The sequence below is a fragment of the Heliangelus exortis genome, chromosome 1 (assembly GCF_036169615.1).
Source record: "Heliangelus exortis chromosome 1, bHelExo1.hap1, whole genome shotgun sequence".
Taxonomy (NCBI): domain Eukaryota; kingdom Metazoa; phylum Chordata; class Aves; order Apodiformes; family Trochilidae; genus Heliangelus; species Heliangelus exortis.
This window is the reverse complement of record NC_092422.1, coordinates 162910782-162925317: the sequence shown is the minus strand read 5'-3', so window position 1 is coordinate 162925317 and position 14536 is coordinate 162910782. Positions and strand designations below refer to the sequence as shown.

Genomic DNA, 14536 nt, shown 5'->3' with positions numbered 1-14536 from the left:
TCTAAACTCAATGATACCATTTTTCAATCAGAAGCTCCTGAGACAAATGTGTGTATGCAAGCTGGTGACACCTAGTAGTTTTCTACCAGATCTACCATTTTTCAGGCATTTTCTTGAAATTTTTGCTAGCAACTCCCTGAATAATGAGCCAGTTGTGCTTATAATACAAAATCAGCATTGGCCTTTTTTTAAGCGACTTTTGACCCCACAGGCTGCTGCATGTGCAAGAGTCAGGAGAAGCCTGTGGTTTCACTAGATATTTTTTCTAGCAGAAAAACCCCTTGCAGAACTGTAGCCTCTGCTTTGAGTAAATTGGTTAGCCTCATATAGCACACTCTGATCATGTTTCCCAACAGTGAAAAGCTGAGGCAGAATACCAAAATGTTTAGTAGCTAGTAGCTTCTAGCTGGAAAGTCCTGAGTCTGAAAGTGCAAAACATGAGGTCAGCCCATTTGCCTCAGGAATTCAAAAAGTTCTACAAGAAACTGAAATTTTCTAGCCAACAGAAATAACAAATTCAGTAAAGCCATGGTATGTTCTGCAACTTTTTCATTAATAGTGAAGTGCAAACCTCCCAAGATTCGTGTTGTAAATATGAATTTCTCTGGTGAATGAACTCAGCAGCCTTGTTACCTTCATTTTGAGACATCTACCTTGCTATCTTTCTCAAGAGGAACATAAGTGTAATATGAAGTATCTAAACCTTCTTCATGAACAACTTGGAATGAAAGAAAATAAGACAAAAACCTCTCTTTTCATTTCCATCCTTCCAAAAATGATAACAATAAAACAATGTAATGTAGTGCTCCAGACTCTAACTTAACCTAAAATGCACTTAACCTAAAACCCTGCACACACACTGGTACAAAATCTAATTTTCTACAATGTGAATTAACAAAGCCTAAAATTCTGTGAGAGTAATGAAACTATCCCCACTGCTTCTGCAGTCTGATTTTTCATCTCTTGGGAATCCTGTTTGCTCAGCAAATAGGTTTGCTGCAGGATGGTAACCCCAGTGCTGCAGCGGTGACTGCTCAAGAACATGAAAATGAGTCATTTCCAGCTGAAATCAGGTGTATAATTACTGTTCCAGCTTAACTGAAAACGAGTAAACAGGCCCAGAAATACAGAATTAATGAAATTACAGACATTAATTATTGTATTAGTGTAAAATACTGATGATGAGTAAATCAACGTGTATAGGGTTCCACCTAAGGAAAACTGTTATCTTCCTTGGAAAGCAGGTGGGGGCAGGAGAGCTGGGTGGAAGCATTCAATGGATTCAGACTTTCCTGATGTAGCAGGCACCAAATGTGGATGCTGTAATGCTCCACACCCCCCCCATGCTTAGTGTCATCCCCAGCAGCTCTTTAATTTTAGCCCTTGTCTGTGGAGGTGATGATTTCTTGCTGCTTTAAAAGTGATGACAGCACTTGGCCTGTGTCAGGACAAGATCCCAGAGCTTTGGGCCACCTTCCTCAGTTTACCTGAGATGGAGACTATTCCCTCACAGGTAATCATCCCTGTGTGGGATCACTCAAGACATTCTCCATCATTCACTTGTGGCTGTGAGGTGAACATTCACAATCACTTTGCACCTAAACACATTTATCTCCATCCATGTTTTCCCACTCATTTCTCAGGTGAGGGAACCCATTTCCGTGATGCTGGTTTGCCCTGCCTTTCTACATCTTCAATAGAGATGTGTCTGAGAAATTTTTAATTACCACAGGCAATATCCCTTTTAATGCCTTTTTTAAAAAAACCTGATTCTTAAATTATATGTACAACTGGATTTTTTTCTTGTAAAGCATTATGAAGCAATTGGTGATACAATCTCTTTATATGCCCTCATCCTTGACTTGACATTAGCCACTCCTTTTCACTGTTTTCTTTACAATCTTGGAACAATAACCACAAACAGTCTTTTTGTTGCCCATTTTTTATTACTTTATTGTCATTTGCTTTTATGACTCAGCCAGACAATTTGTGACATAGCCCTGTGACTAATTTAGTGCCTTTTTTTTTTTTTTTTTCTACATACAGCTACACCAAAGAGCACTTCAGTAAGATCATTTCAGTGCTACTTTAACGGGCTGCATTTGAACTCTTTGCTCCTTTGCTGCAAACCGTGCTCATTGCTTAGCTGTGACCACAACTGAGTAAGATCACAGTGGGATTCATTCCTCTTCTTAATAAAAGTCTGTTCACCTCAAAAATTGCTGCAATTGTCTAGATCTCTGCTTGCAAGTGGTCCAGCAAGAGGAGGTATGGCTCACTGTTGCCTTTCACTTCTTGAGGTCTCTGATTTGGTTGCTTGAGCCACTGGTTCAAGCTAAAGACAGGGAGGCTTGGAGCTAAGCTGCATGCAAGGTTCCTGGCAGGTCCTTTTTTGCTCAGCCCAGAGGTGAATTTCTGTCTACTCATGAAACTGTGTGTCTGGTTGAAAGAAAATTTGGCTTGCCTCTGGCAATCTGAGATACGGTGTTACAAAACCCGGCTGCCAGATGGTGGTACTGCACTGGACCTCTTCTGAATTTCATGGCAGTATTTCCCCTCACCACAGCCTTCTCCAACACATGTAAGCTAGCATTTGCTTTGCAGTAATTTTATTTGGTGATTGAACTCAAATGTGTAGCCCAGGTGTTAAGTATAAACAAATTTATTCTGCTGAGAAATGTTTTCTAGTCAGGTTGCATTAGCATGTGCATCTCTCAGAAGGATAAAATGTTGTGTGCCTGTACTTTTGAGTGGCAAAGAAGGACTACAGTGAAAAGAAAAATCATCTTTCTTCTTGGGCTAATCCTCAGACGGATATTTTTAAGCTCCAGGCCATCTGTCCCCTCTTAGACCTCCTCGGAGGTGAAAAATGGTAACAGTGCTCATGCTGATATCTCAGAATAGCAAAAACTACTTCTATCCTCAATTTTCCTGTGGCTAAGGAGGCATTGTACAGGAGGACACTTCTAACTTGTAGACAAACTGACAATAACTACCAGGAGGAAAACAACAGCAGTAAAAGGAGGGAAAACCACAGGCTTTCCTATGAAGATGAAACCTATTAGCTACATGTTAGAAATAGCCATACAAGAAGTAAACGCCTACACTTAGTTGTTAGACTCATTATTTCTTATGTGGGTGAGTAAGAATCTCTCCAATTAATAGATACCATGAAAGATGAAAGGGACAGAGCATAGCAGTATCAGCTCAACAGAATAAATTAAAAATATTTGATGTAAGCTCACAGGTTTCATAAATCCAGTATTCAAGTGTGATAAAAAAGAATAAAGAATATAAAGATTATGATGATGGTCATAATATAGTCAAATGATTATTTTTAGAAACTGCTAAAGTGCATGGCTGAATGATGTGCAGTTTCTAAAGGTGTGGGGGATGAGGGTGGAGAAGGGGTGGCTTGGGCTTTACTGAAAATAGACATGCCAGTATTAATGCAAACACTCATCTGTTCATCTGACAGAGATTGCCTTTGTGCTCAGCCAACTTTATCTCATGGCAAGCACTAAGTCCTGAAAAGAGATCTGTGAGAATTTTGGCCCTATTCATCAACTCAGAAACTCTGATCTCTGTAAAGAGCCAAGCAGGAAGAAAAATCAGAGGACTTTTTTAGGACTGGGAAAAGAGAAGGCCAGCTGACCAGAGAGAAAAATATCTAGCTACAAAGAAACTGACAAATGAGTCAAAAATAACTCAATCCAATATTTAAAAGTGGCTTCTTGAAATTTCTTCTGTATTGTCAGCAGTTTTCTCATGCATTTTCAGAAAGTTTATCAGAAAAGTCTCTCTGGAGTAGAAAACTGCCTAGCAAAATTGAAAATATGTCAATGGATGCTGTATATGGTCTAACAAAATAAAAATTATGTTAAATGAGTGCTATATGGACAAGAAATGTGCCTCGAGCTATTGAGCACTTGTGGAAGGAGGCTGAGACCTTCACTGGATTCTAGAGGTCAGACAACCCTCCCCATATCCTCAAAGATTACCTCTGGTTTCAGACAGGGCTTTCAGTAGGTGGGTTCCATGGGCAGTCAAACATCATTTCTGTAAAAATTGTAAAGAAATCATATTTGGGGTTTTTATTTACTTTTTTTAGCAGCATGTGAAATGCTTATTAGGAAGCAACTTCTATGACTGGGTAGAAGCTGCTGAGCCAAAGTGACCTCCTTTTCATCTGAGGCTCCATTTTTCTCTGGGGAGGTTAAAAGGTACCTATTTTGTCCACCTATTTATATCTTACTTTCAGGATACAGATGAAAATGAAAATTTCTTCTCTTGTGTTCATGTAGCACTTGTGAGGTTGGTCTAAACATAATTTTGGAATTCATAAGAACTCTGAAACTAGCTCAAGGTTTTAATATGAATAATTTTTTCCATTTATATCCATGCCACTAGACACTTGTGATAAATACAAAATCAGAAGCATACCAAGCTTTTTTTTTTTTTTTTTTTTTTTTGCAGTGTTCAAGAACAAATAGTTTTTACAAAGTCTGTGGAAAAAAAAAAAAACAAAAAACCCAAAAAAAAACAGTTGATAGGCAGCATTAACTTCACTAGCTGGGTAGTACATGTGGACTTCTGTTACTGCTTGTTTGTTTCAGATGAGAGATTTGTTCATCCATACATCATTTTTCTTAAACTTCCTGGTTAATCTACAAACTAAAAGAGCAAGCACATTAATGGCACAGGGCAAATGACAGCATTTTATGTGTTTTCTACAAATCTCTCAAAAGTATTTTACACGTTTTAAATTTATGATTTTCTAACAGTCTCTTTACCTCGAGGATTTTGTCATTTATCAATAAATTATGGCTCTTCAGTGAATTCACAACCTTCTATTCCAACTGTTTTTTGTGCTGGGCTAAAGAAGCTCCAGGACTTCAGCATGTTTATCAGTAGACAAAGCCAAAGCGATTTAGCTTTATAGTCAATAATAAAATAATTCCACCATTATGCTAAAGGTGTTCCCAGGGTATTTGAAGTGGCCAAAAGCATGATTCAGGAACCAAACAGTGCAAGGCTGGACCATCAAATTAAATAGATCCTATGGTGTGCAGTAAGTTTCTGATAAGGTGAAGCAATCCACATTCTTCTTACTTCTTCTGAATGCATACCCAGTGTAAATTTGAGAAATTTTGAAACTAAAAGGAAAAATTTAAGGAAAATTAAGAATATTCTCAGTAAATAATGTGAGCACTGGGGGTTCCTTCTTATGTAAAATCGTGAGAGCACAGGATCTATACTAAAGTCACAGCCTCTTCTATACTTTCTTTAATTAGAGTAATTTATTTAGGGCTACCACTAAAGGTAAAAATTTTAAATACATTTTTTTTTAAAGTCTTACATAGTATATCCAGAGTCCAATTACCCAATTCAAATAACTTTTAGATCAAAAGGAATATTTCTATTGAGTTTTGTGAATTTTTAAATCAGTCAACCTCTAACAGAAACCTCTATGATTCCTCATGCAACAGCATCAGCTGCACAAGGAGTCATATTCTTCAAGTGAAAAGCATGCAACAAACTTTTCAATACAGATAGTGAAGAACTGCACAATGTCATTGCAATATATTGGGTGAGGCTTTCTTTAGCATTTGTTCACCCTGGTAACTGAATTGTCAAAACAGGTAAGTATTGAAATTTTAGTTGCACCACTCAGTTCAGCATCGAGGTTCTTTGAAATCGTGTAGTCACACACATGCATCTTCAGTGGGGAGGAAATACTTCATAAAGCCCTGAAAATAAATTCTAATTGATAGGGAGGTGTTCTTTGCATAAGGTTCCATGGTCCTTATAAAGATGAAGCTAAAATGGCAAGTCTGCTTTTGATCTTGCAAAGAACATAAGTCAGTGAACTTACAGTCTTTGAGGGTGCAGCCAGAAGTCTGCGGAGGAGGACACAGGATGAAAATTCAGGGAGACAGGGTTGTTCTTGCCATGGAGTCAGAGCCACCAGAGAGCAACATTTGTTGTTTGACCTTCGGAAGCTTGCAAGAAGGGTGAGTGTGAGGGATTTTCCGTACTATCGGTGACATTAACAGCCTGAAAATAGAAAAAAATTGTGAGTTGTGGAATGACTGTCTTTAAAAGTCTTCTTGGTTTTGGGTCCATTGTATCCAGTGGTACACTTTTAAAGGATAATTATTTTTTTTTCATAGACCTTCCTTAGTGCTTCCTAGGAAAATTTTGCTTGCTGTGAAAGGGAATATAGAAAACAAAGGAATAAAAGAGGAAGATGGAACAGGGGTGGGTTTGTTTTGCTATCTTGCATCAGAACTAACTGCTCCATTCCTTGTCCAGATGTATTTTTTGCTGTTGCTACACTGTTATCCATTCCTTACATACTTCTACAACCTACATACATCCCATGCATTAAAGAAGTTGCTGTTATCACCTCTCTGTCCCACACAAGATAGCAGAGAGGTGAGAGTTTTTATATTAATAACTGTTTTGGGCTGAAAATACCATCTACCAAGTTTGGGGGTTGCCCACCTCCAAATCTTTTTGGACTTTTTTACTATTTCTCCTTCCCACTGAGAAAAATAAACCCCATGGTTGCTAATAGACTCATGGATAAAGGTGACCTCAAGGACAGATTTGAGGTGACAGCCTTCACCTGCCAGTGTGAAACAGCTGGTCTAGAGACTGTGGAGCATGGGAAATAGAGAATCATAGAATCACAGAATGGTTTTGGTTGGAAGGGACCTTAAAGATCATCTAGGTGCAACCCCCTGCCATGGGCAAGGACACCTCCCACTAGATCAGGTTTCTCAAACTCCAGTCCAACCTGGCCTTGAACACTTCCAGGGATGAGACATCAACAAGTTCCCTGGGCAACCTGTTCCAATAATAACCTGCTCCTGAGCCTGCCACTACACCAGGGATGCACAAAGTGACCTTATTGACTACTAATTTCCTAAAAGGCCTCAGAAAAATGGAAGAAAACTGGCCTATGGATAAATGTGGTGCATGAGATTATAGTAAATATGACATTTGTCACACTCCACTTGTTGATTATACTCAGGTTTACTGAAGAGCCAGTGAATACACAGACAAGGGAGAAAGAAAATAGTATCATGTACTTGGATCAGCAAAAGAATCTCAGCTGAGTCTCACAGTAAATCTAACAAAGAAGTTAAGATGTGGTAAGAAATTCTTCACATAGATATGTAACTAGTTAAAAGGGTAGGAATCGGCAAACTTTTTTTGCAGTTAAGTGGGTTCAGTGATGACAGATCTTGCCCAGTGACATTTAGTGTAGCCACCAGTGATTTGGGAAACAGGGTGAGCTGTGACATTCCTAGGTTTGCTGAGGTGCCACATTATTCATACTGACTTATTCAAAATTAAAGTTTGCTGATGCACTGTTATCCAGGATACCAGAGAAGAAGTCCTGCTGCAAAAAAGTATTAAAGGACTTCAAAATGCTGAGTGACAAGGCAATTAAATGGTGGATTAAAATCAGGCCTGATAATACCCAGGAATAGAAAAGCAAGGACAGAATCAATATGCTGCAGAAGTGCTGCATACACCACAGTGACTTTCTGAGATGAGACTGTCTTCTCTTTAGATTTTACTCCTTTCCAATTTTAACTACTAAATAGTAGATAGCATCTTTTCACACCTGCGCATGCACATGTATTACTTCTCTTTCTCTGGAAAAAGTTGTGCTGACGTTCAGTAAAAACACACAATGTTTTGGAAATATTTAGGGTAGCCATTAAAATTCATTTTATACTTAAATTTAGCTTATCTGTAAATGCTTTCCTTTTCCATAGAAGAGGTGAGAGAAGAGAAGACATCTTTTCATGTTAAAAATTCACCTCATTTGTGTCATATACAACTGAGAGAAAAAATTTGGTCTTGTGGAGGCTGATTTTTATGATGTTCTTCTCTATCACTATTATCACATTAACAGAGCAAAACAAGGAATAACTAGGTCAGCAGTTTCTCTTAAGAACCCTGTAAAAATGGGTCTCACAGGGAGAGGCCAATAGAAGTAACAAATTTTTTGATTCCCTTGAGTGGTTGGGTAACTACTGGAGCCCTGGTGAATCACTGCAATGTCTGGTGTCAGTTTAACATGAAAGGTTAAAAGATGCTTTTAAAATCTCAAGTTGGAAATAAGGATACTTTGAAATTATTAAAAAAAAAAAAAGACCCAAAGGAAACCAAAACAAACAAACAAAAAGGATAAATAAATTTTAAAAAACAACCCAAACCAAACAAAAGAAAACAAAACTACCTAACTACTGAGACCAGAGTGTACAAACTTATTTTGCCTGTAGTGCCAGCTGCTACTCCGTCTCCCAGCTGCACATTCCCTCTGCACTTCTCTGCCTCTGGATTTGCTGATTCAAAGTTCAGGGTGGAGTTGGAGGTCCCATGTTGGTGGGAATCCCAAGGAAAATCTGCTTCATTCCCCTCAGCTCAACAAGTCTGCCCCCAGATAATTTGCTTGGTAAACTTCGGAGACTTTGGAAGCGCCAATTCCAAAGCACAAACTTTTGAGTCTGGCCAAAGCCCAAGCAGCCCCAGGCTTCCAGGTTGTAACACTCACAGAGAGACCAGAAGATGGGATGATCTTGATCTAGAATCCATAACTTCCACCTGCAGAGACATTTGAAAGTGTCTTTTGTTTTATAAGGCTCCAGAGAGAACACATAGCAGCCTTCTAGTATCTCAAGAGGCCTACAGGAAAGCTGGAGAGGGACTTCTTACAAGGGCACGTAGCAATAGAACTAGGTGTAATGATTTTAAACTGGAAGAGCATAAATTTAGGCTAGACATCAGAAAAAATTCTTTCCTATGAGAGTGGTGAGACACTGGATCAAGTTACCCGGGGAGGTTGTGGCTGCTCCCTCCCTGGAAGTGTTCAAGGCCAGGTTGAATGGGGCTTTGAGTAACCTGGCTTAGTGAGATGTGCTACCAGCACCTTCTTATAAGCAAAATTATGTTTCCTCACCCAGATACAAGCAGAACTTGAAGAGTTTGGGAATTTTACACTCTACTGCCAGATTTATTAAAAAACATTATCCATTACTAAATCTTGGACAGAGGCAAGAGGAAGCAAGATATGTTTTACGTATCTGGGCAGAGCCATCTTTTGTGACAACATAGAGCAAGATTAGCATTCTACTTTTCACAGGGGGAATAAATATGCAAGAATATTTGATTTATTTATGTATTTATTTATTTATTTAATATGCAAATCTGAAAAAAGGTTTTCACTGAGAAATACAAAGTTTTAAATAATATTCTGGTACAAAAATACAGTCCCTGAGATAAAAAAGACTTCCATACAACTACCACCAAATAAATAAATAAACTTACATCGGACACATTTAAATGATTCAGAACAAAAAAAATACAGAACTTTTTAAAATCAGTGAGCTGAAGTTAACTCAGTGCAATAGTCACATTTCCTGGAGCTGCAAAGTAGCCTGGCCTCCTGATAACTTCAGTGCATAAGACTAATGGCCAGCAATTAATCAACAATCCCCTAGATCAAAAAAGTGCTTTAGCATTTGCTTATCTTTGAGCATGTCTATGTGCTTGATTTGGATGTAGATAAGCTGAAAAATAAGCAGGTATGAGTATGTTACCCTGCATAAAGAAATTTCCCCATGTTGGTGCTTGCATTTCCTTGCCAAATAGATGAATGATGAGAGTAATCTTATAACATCCCTCTCTCAAGACAGCACCAGATGGAAATCTGGGTACTGTATCGTATCATTTCAAGACTTCCATATGGAAACTGGATAAACATTGTTTCGTTCTGTATTTTTAGGTCAACATACAAGTAAGAGATAGACAGAATTCTAAGACAAAGTCATTTCTTACATAGTAGTAGGAGGAGGTATAAATACTTTGATTGACGTTTCTTTATAAATAATTATTTAAAATACTTAAATATTAATAAATAAATGTATAAAAATTAATTAAAAGACTGAAATTCTTAAATGTGCAACACAAAAAATGTTGCACAATAATTCAGGACAAAAGATCATACGATGTCACCAGCATCTGCAGCTCCTCTGAAACTGGCTCCTTTTCCTCTTGCGAGAAGCTGGAGTGTCTGCCAGCTTCTGTAAGACACTGAACAGCTCATTCACAGCTTTGCGTTGAATTTTCAAGTCAGTCATCTGTTTTAAGTAAGAAACAAACAGAATGAAGGTCATGCCAAGAGCCTAATTATTTGCTGGTCGCATCCTACACTGCTACCAGGGTAAACAGGATGGACATCTGCAGTTTCCAATTACTACCGAATTACTGCAACAAAGTGCCACACTGCAACAGAATTTATTTTTTTTTCCCACTTTCTGTGCTGCTTTGAAATGTGCCCCAGACCATCCATATTCTGTGAGAGGGAGGCTGTTGTGTAGCTGCTGTTGTGATTTATGGCTACCCACCAGCAACTACATCCACCAGGGTCTCCTCTGCAGACCATGGCAGGGGTGGGTGGTTTGTGCCACTGGCACTCGCTCAGTAAGCTCCGTGCCTCTGAAGCCCATGGAGACACGATGGAGCTGGGCACAGCCTCCCTACCCCACCTCTAAACCACAAGCAGCTGTGTCTGTGGCAGTTCCCGTGGGCAGATGACACGGCAGCAGCACTGCTGGCACCTCTGTGACAGCTCCCACGCAGACACCCCACACTGCAGCTCCGGAATTATAAAAGAAAACATCAGGTTTTCCAGTGCCAGCTGAGCCAGATGGGTTGCCAGATGGGTTACTGAAGCATTAGAGGCTTGAGTGACATTCAAGTCTCAATTGGAAAATATAGCATCATGAGTCTTGGAGGCAGAGGAAGAGACTTACCTGAAGCTTTTCCAGGTCTCTGAGGTCTTTCATCTTCCTTGAACCATCAGAAAGGCTCTCTTGAAGAGTATAGAGCTCCTCACGAATATGCCTGACGTGGTCCTTTGACTTGTCAGTGTTTTCAAGCATTTTCAAGTACATGGGAACAATCTGGCTCAGGATGATCCTTTTTTCATTTCTCTGTTGAAAAACATGGTCAGAAAATTTGTGAGTGGCCATCAGCAGAAAAATAAATGAAGCTAAAACGAGGGGTTCTCACTGCCACTTGAAACAGGTTGACAAGATGCTGCAGATCATCTCCTGGACTTGGGTCTACCTCAGGATCTGTTCATGGTGCAGTATAAAGCACCTTGATCCTTATGGGAAGCATTTTTATGGGGATGGTTTTCTCATGCCTAAGCTACTGAAGTGGCCTCTGTTCATGCTTGTTCTATCTGTCTGGTTACACTGGCCCTGGGAGGTGCTTTGTACTAAAAACACCACGCCAAGCACCTGAATGCATTGCCAAATCTGATTTTGACTCACCTCTGTCCAGTTTTTCAGTTTCCCTGTAAAAATTGGTCCACCTTCAGCTACATCTGAATGACTTGAGTTCTGCAACAAAGAACAAATATCTCTGCTATACAAACAATACTTATCACAAAGCAAATTTGTGTTCTCTATTCAAATGAACTGTAAAAACCAGAGAAATGTGATTTTTCCACCACTGGCCTGAAGCTGTTACAGTGCTTTCTCTTTTTTTCAGCACCAACTCGCTTTGGATGACTGTCTGGTATCAGAAATGGCATTACTCTACTTTTCAATGTTTTTCCTGCTATAAGTCATCTGAATTGAGACATTTAGCAGTATCTATCTTACCAAATGCTTCTTGAAGTTTTAGTATCGACAGCTGAAAATTAAACTTCACAAGCATTTCAAATGGCTGGAAAATTGTCAGATTTGATCTCAACATGTTTTCTGGTAAGTCAGAGTCCACCAGTTTGCAGACTGTGGCCTTGAATACATCCAGTCTATCCAGTCTCAGTGAAGTCTCATATGAAAAAAAACACAAATTAACTTTACTATGAAACTACAGTTTGCAGAGCTGGAGTGAGGACATACAAGGTTAGTGGGCTACTGAGAGGTTCACAGGGAAGGAGTTTAACAATCAGATTTTAGCCACACACTGGCAGACTCCTGGAAACAAAGAGCAATACAATTCTCCTAACAAGGAAAGGTAAATTGAATCATTTCCTCTTCTATGTGTCTTTTTTTCTTTTTTCTTTTTTCTTTTTTTTTTTTTTTTTTTTTGTATACACCAGTCACTGTTTCCTTTTATGTCTGCTCAGTAATTTAAATATGGTGTGTACAAAGGGAAAACTTGTGGGCTGAAAGAAACCTCATAGGCTGATTGGCTCCCCATGCTGAGTACTTTGTTTTGCTCTTCTTCTGAAAGACAGGAAGCATCTGCTGTAGACCAGAGCTTTTCATGTCCATGCAAGAAGCTCGCCACAACTCAGGATCTCTCCAAAAGAGTTATGTATAATCTAGTGAGAATTTCTTGGATATATGCTAATGAAAAATTTAAGATTTAATGCTAATTTTATGACCAGCTTAATACAGAATTATCACATTGGATTTCTTCGTGTGATACCCCGGGATGGTTCTTTGACAACTACATTACAACTTTCATGTGCACAAAGTTCTAATAAAATCAAAGTTGAAAATATCAGTAGATTCTTGCATCTGCTTTCAGGTGTTTAAAGAAAAAAATATATTGGGAATAAAAGCAGATAATTACAAGTGACTACAGTGTAGATCTCTTTTTTCTGAGAAGTTAGCTGTGAACTACTTTAATGTCTCCTTGATGAAGAGAGGTGAATTGACATTACAGTTGATAAGTTATCAAAATTCTGCCTGAAAAAAGTAGTATTATGACATAATATTCCTCTGCCAAATCACAGATATGGAAGCAGAATGTCTGGAGAATGCAAAAGAATAAGCAGCACAAACCACCTTTGGGTATCACACTACTGCTGTTAATAATAATTACCAGATGCATTTGCTGAAGAAAAAGTTTTCCATTTAGCTTATATTTCTAACTAATACTAAATCCCCCAGTAACATTTCTAACTTAAAACTAAAAGAGTGTCCATAAGTTGCATCTGAATAGAAATTAATCAAGATTCATTTATTCATCATAAATTGCATTAAGATTTCTTGATATAAAACATTCCATGTAATCAAAGGCTGACTGGAGCTAGGAGAAGCTCTTGTGAAAGGATGAGTGCCCCTGAAAGAAAGGCAAACTCAACTGTGACTACTGAAAACCTGAAACATGTTAGTGAAACAGTCCAGCAAAACCGAAGTGTCCATATTCTCATTTTAAATAAGGTATGCCTGAAAAATTTGTTCCATGCTTACCCTCTGTTGGTGCACATGGAGCATGTCAAGCAGTGCTTAAGTCTAAAGCATAAGCAGAAGGAGAAAAATGCAGTAGAAGACCATACTTACAAAGTCATCTTTCAGTTGGTCTATGTCTTTTTGAAGCTGAGGAAGAATTAAGCTGTTTCCAAAATGTCCAAAATAAATCATGATGACAGACAGAGCAAACAAGCTGTAGGTCTGGCAAGTCATTTTCTTGGTGATGGTTTAGTTAAAATGCTCAGATGAGTTCTGGGAGATATCAGATCTAAGAGCAGTGATCTTCAGCTTCTAATAGTTATTTCTTCTATTAGAAGAAAGTAGACGAATGAACTTCATCTGCCAGACAGTGGTATTTATACCTGGTCTTGAGATTTTTTTTTTTTTATTTCGTCATCATAGGCTGTGTATATTTAGATGAGATAGTGTTAGATAAGAACTCTTCATTTTTGGCTAATCAAGGGAATCCCTCGAAAGCATCTTTCTTGAAGGATGGTCCTGGAAAAATTTTCAGTGGTTCACAAATGGGTAACATTTACGTGTCAGGTTCTGAAGTTTCTTTCACACGTGGTTGGGAAAAAGGGGAAAATTATAATACTGACTGAGGAGTGTGCATTGGGGCTCAGACACATTCTTGCCTGTTATCTGAAAAAAATCATATTGTGTGGTTAAAGGGTCAATATAACAGGCAACTCATTTCTGGTATTCTTTTAAAGTAACCACTGAGGTTACGTTGGCATTCTTCACAGTCACTTAGAGATCTAAATGTTTTCCCTGCTGCTGTCCTTTTGTCAATCACTGTTTGCATTCTTTCCATGGTGCATAGTGCATATCTGACACTTTTTCATTCTTCACCTCTGTATTTAAAATAGACTTGGGGAAAATAAGGTTCCAGCACAGATGTAATGATCCATTGTATTAAATTCCTCTATGGTTGTATACTACCTGCAATAGCAGAGTATTTAGTACTCAAGACACAAATTCCTACTTGGCAATAATTAAAGATCCCCACATGCCCGTTCATTTACACTTACATGTACATAATTTGAAAAGACATGGATGAAAGTGCCCAGTTGGAGAAGACAGACAGGATGGTCTCCAGGTGCATACAGACCCTGAAACAATTGTATTGAGGATAGCTGGAGAACAGGTTTCTGTATAGGAACCAGACTCTGCTTTGATGGATATCATGGGAAAAGTTTACTGTGAAGAGTCTTATAAAGAAATCAGAGTAATTTTAGGGTGCAGGAGCCTACAAGGGAAAGAAAGAAGCAGCCCATAGGCAAAAAGAAGAGATG

General features: G+C 38.6%; 1 protein-coding gene across 1 annotated transcript; it reads right to left on the bottom strand.

The window, feature by feature from the left end:
* Nucleotides 1-10002: 10002 nt before the first annotated feature.
* IFNG (interferon gamma) lies at nt 10003-13451 on the bottom strand. The gene is made up of 4 exons (XM_071749174.1): nt 13329-13451; nt 11361-11429; nt 10836-11015; nt 10003-10160 (listed from the first exon to the last, which is right to left on the bottom strand). The coding sequence occupies exons 1-4, from the start codon at nt 13449-13451 to the stop codon at nt 10032-10034; spliced, it is 501 nt and encodes a 166-aa protein (XP_071605275.1). The 3' UTR covers nt 10003-10031.
* Between the last annotated feature and the right edge of the window lie 1085 nt (nt 13452-14536).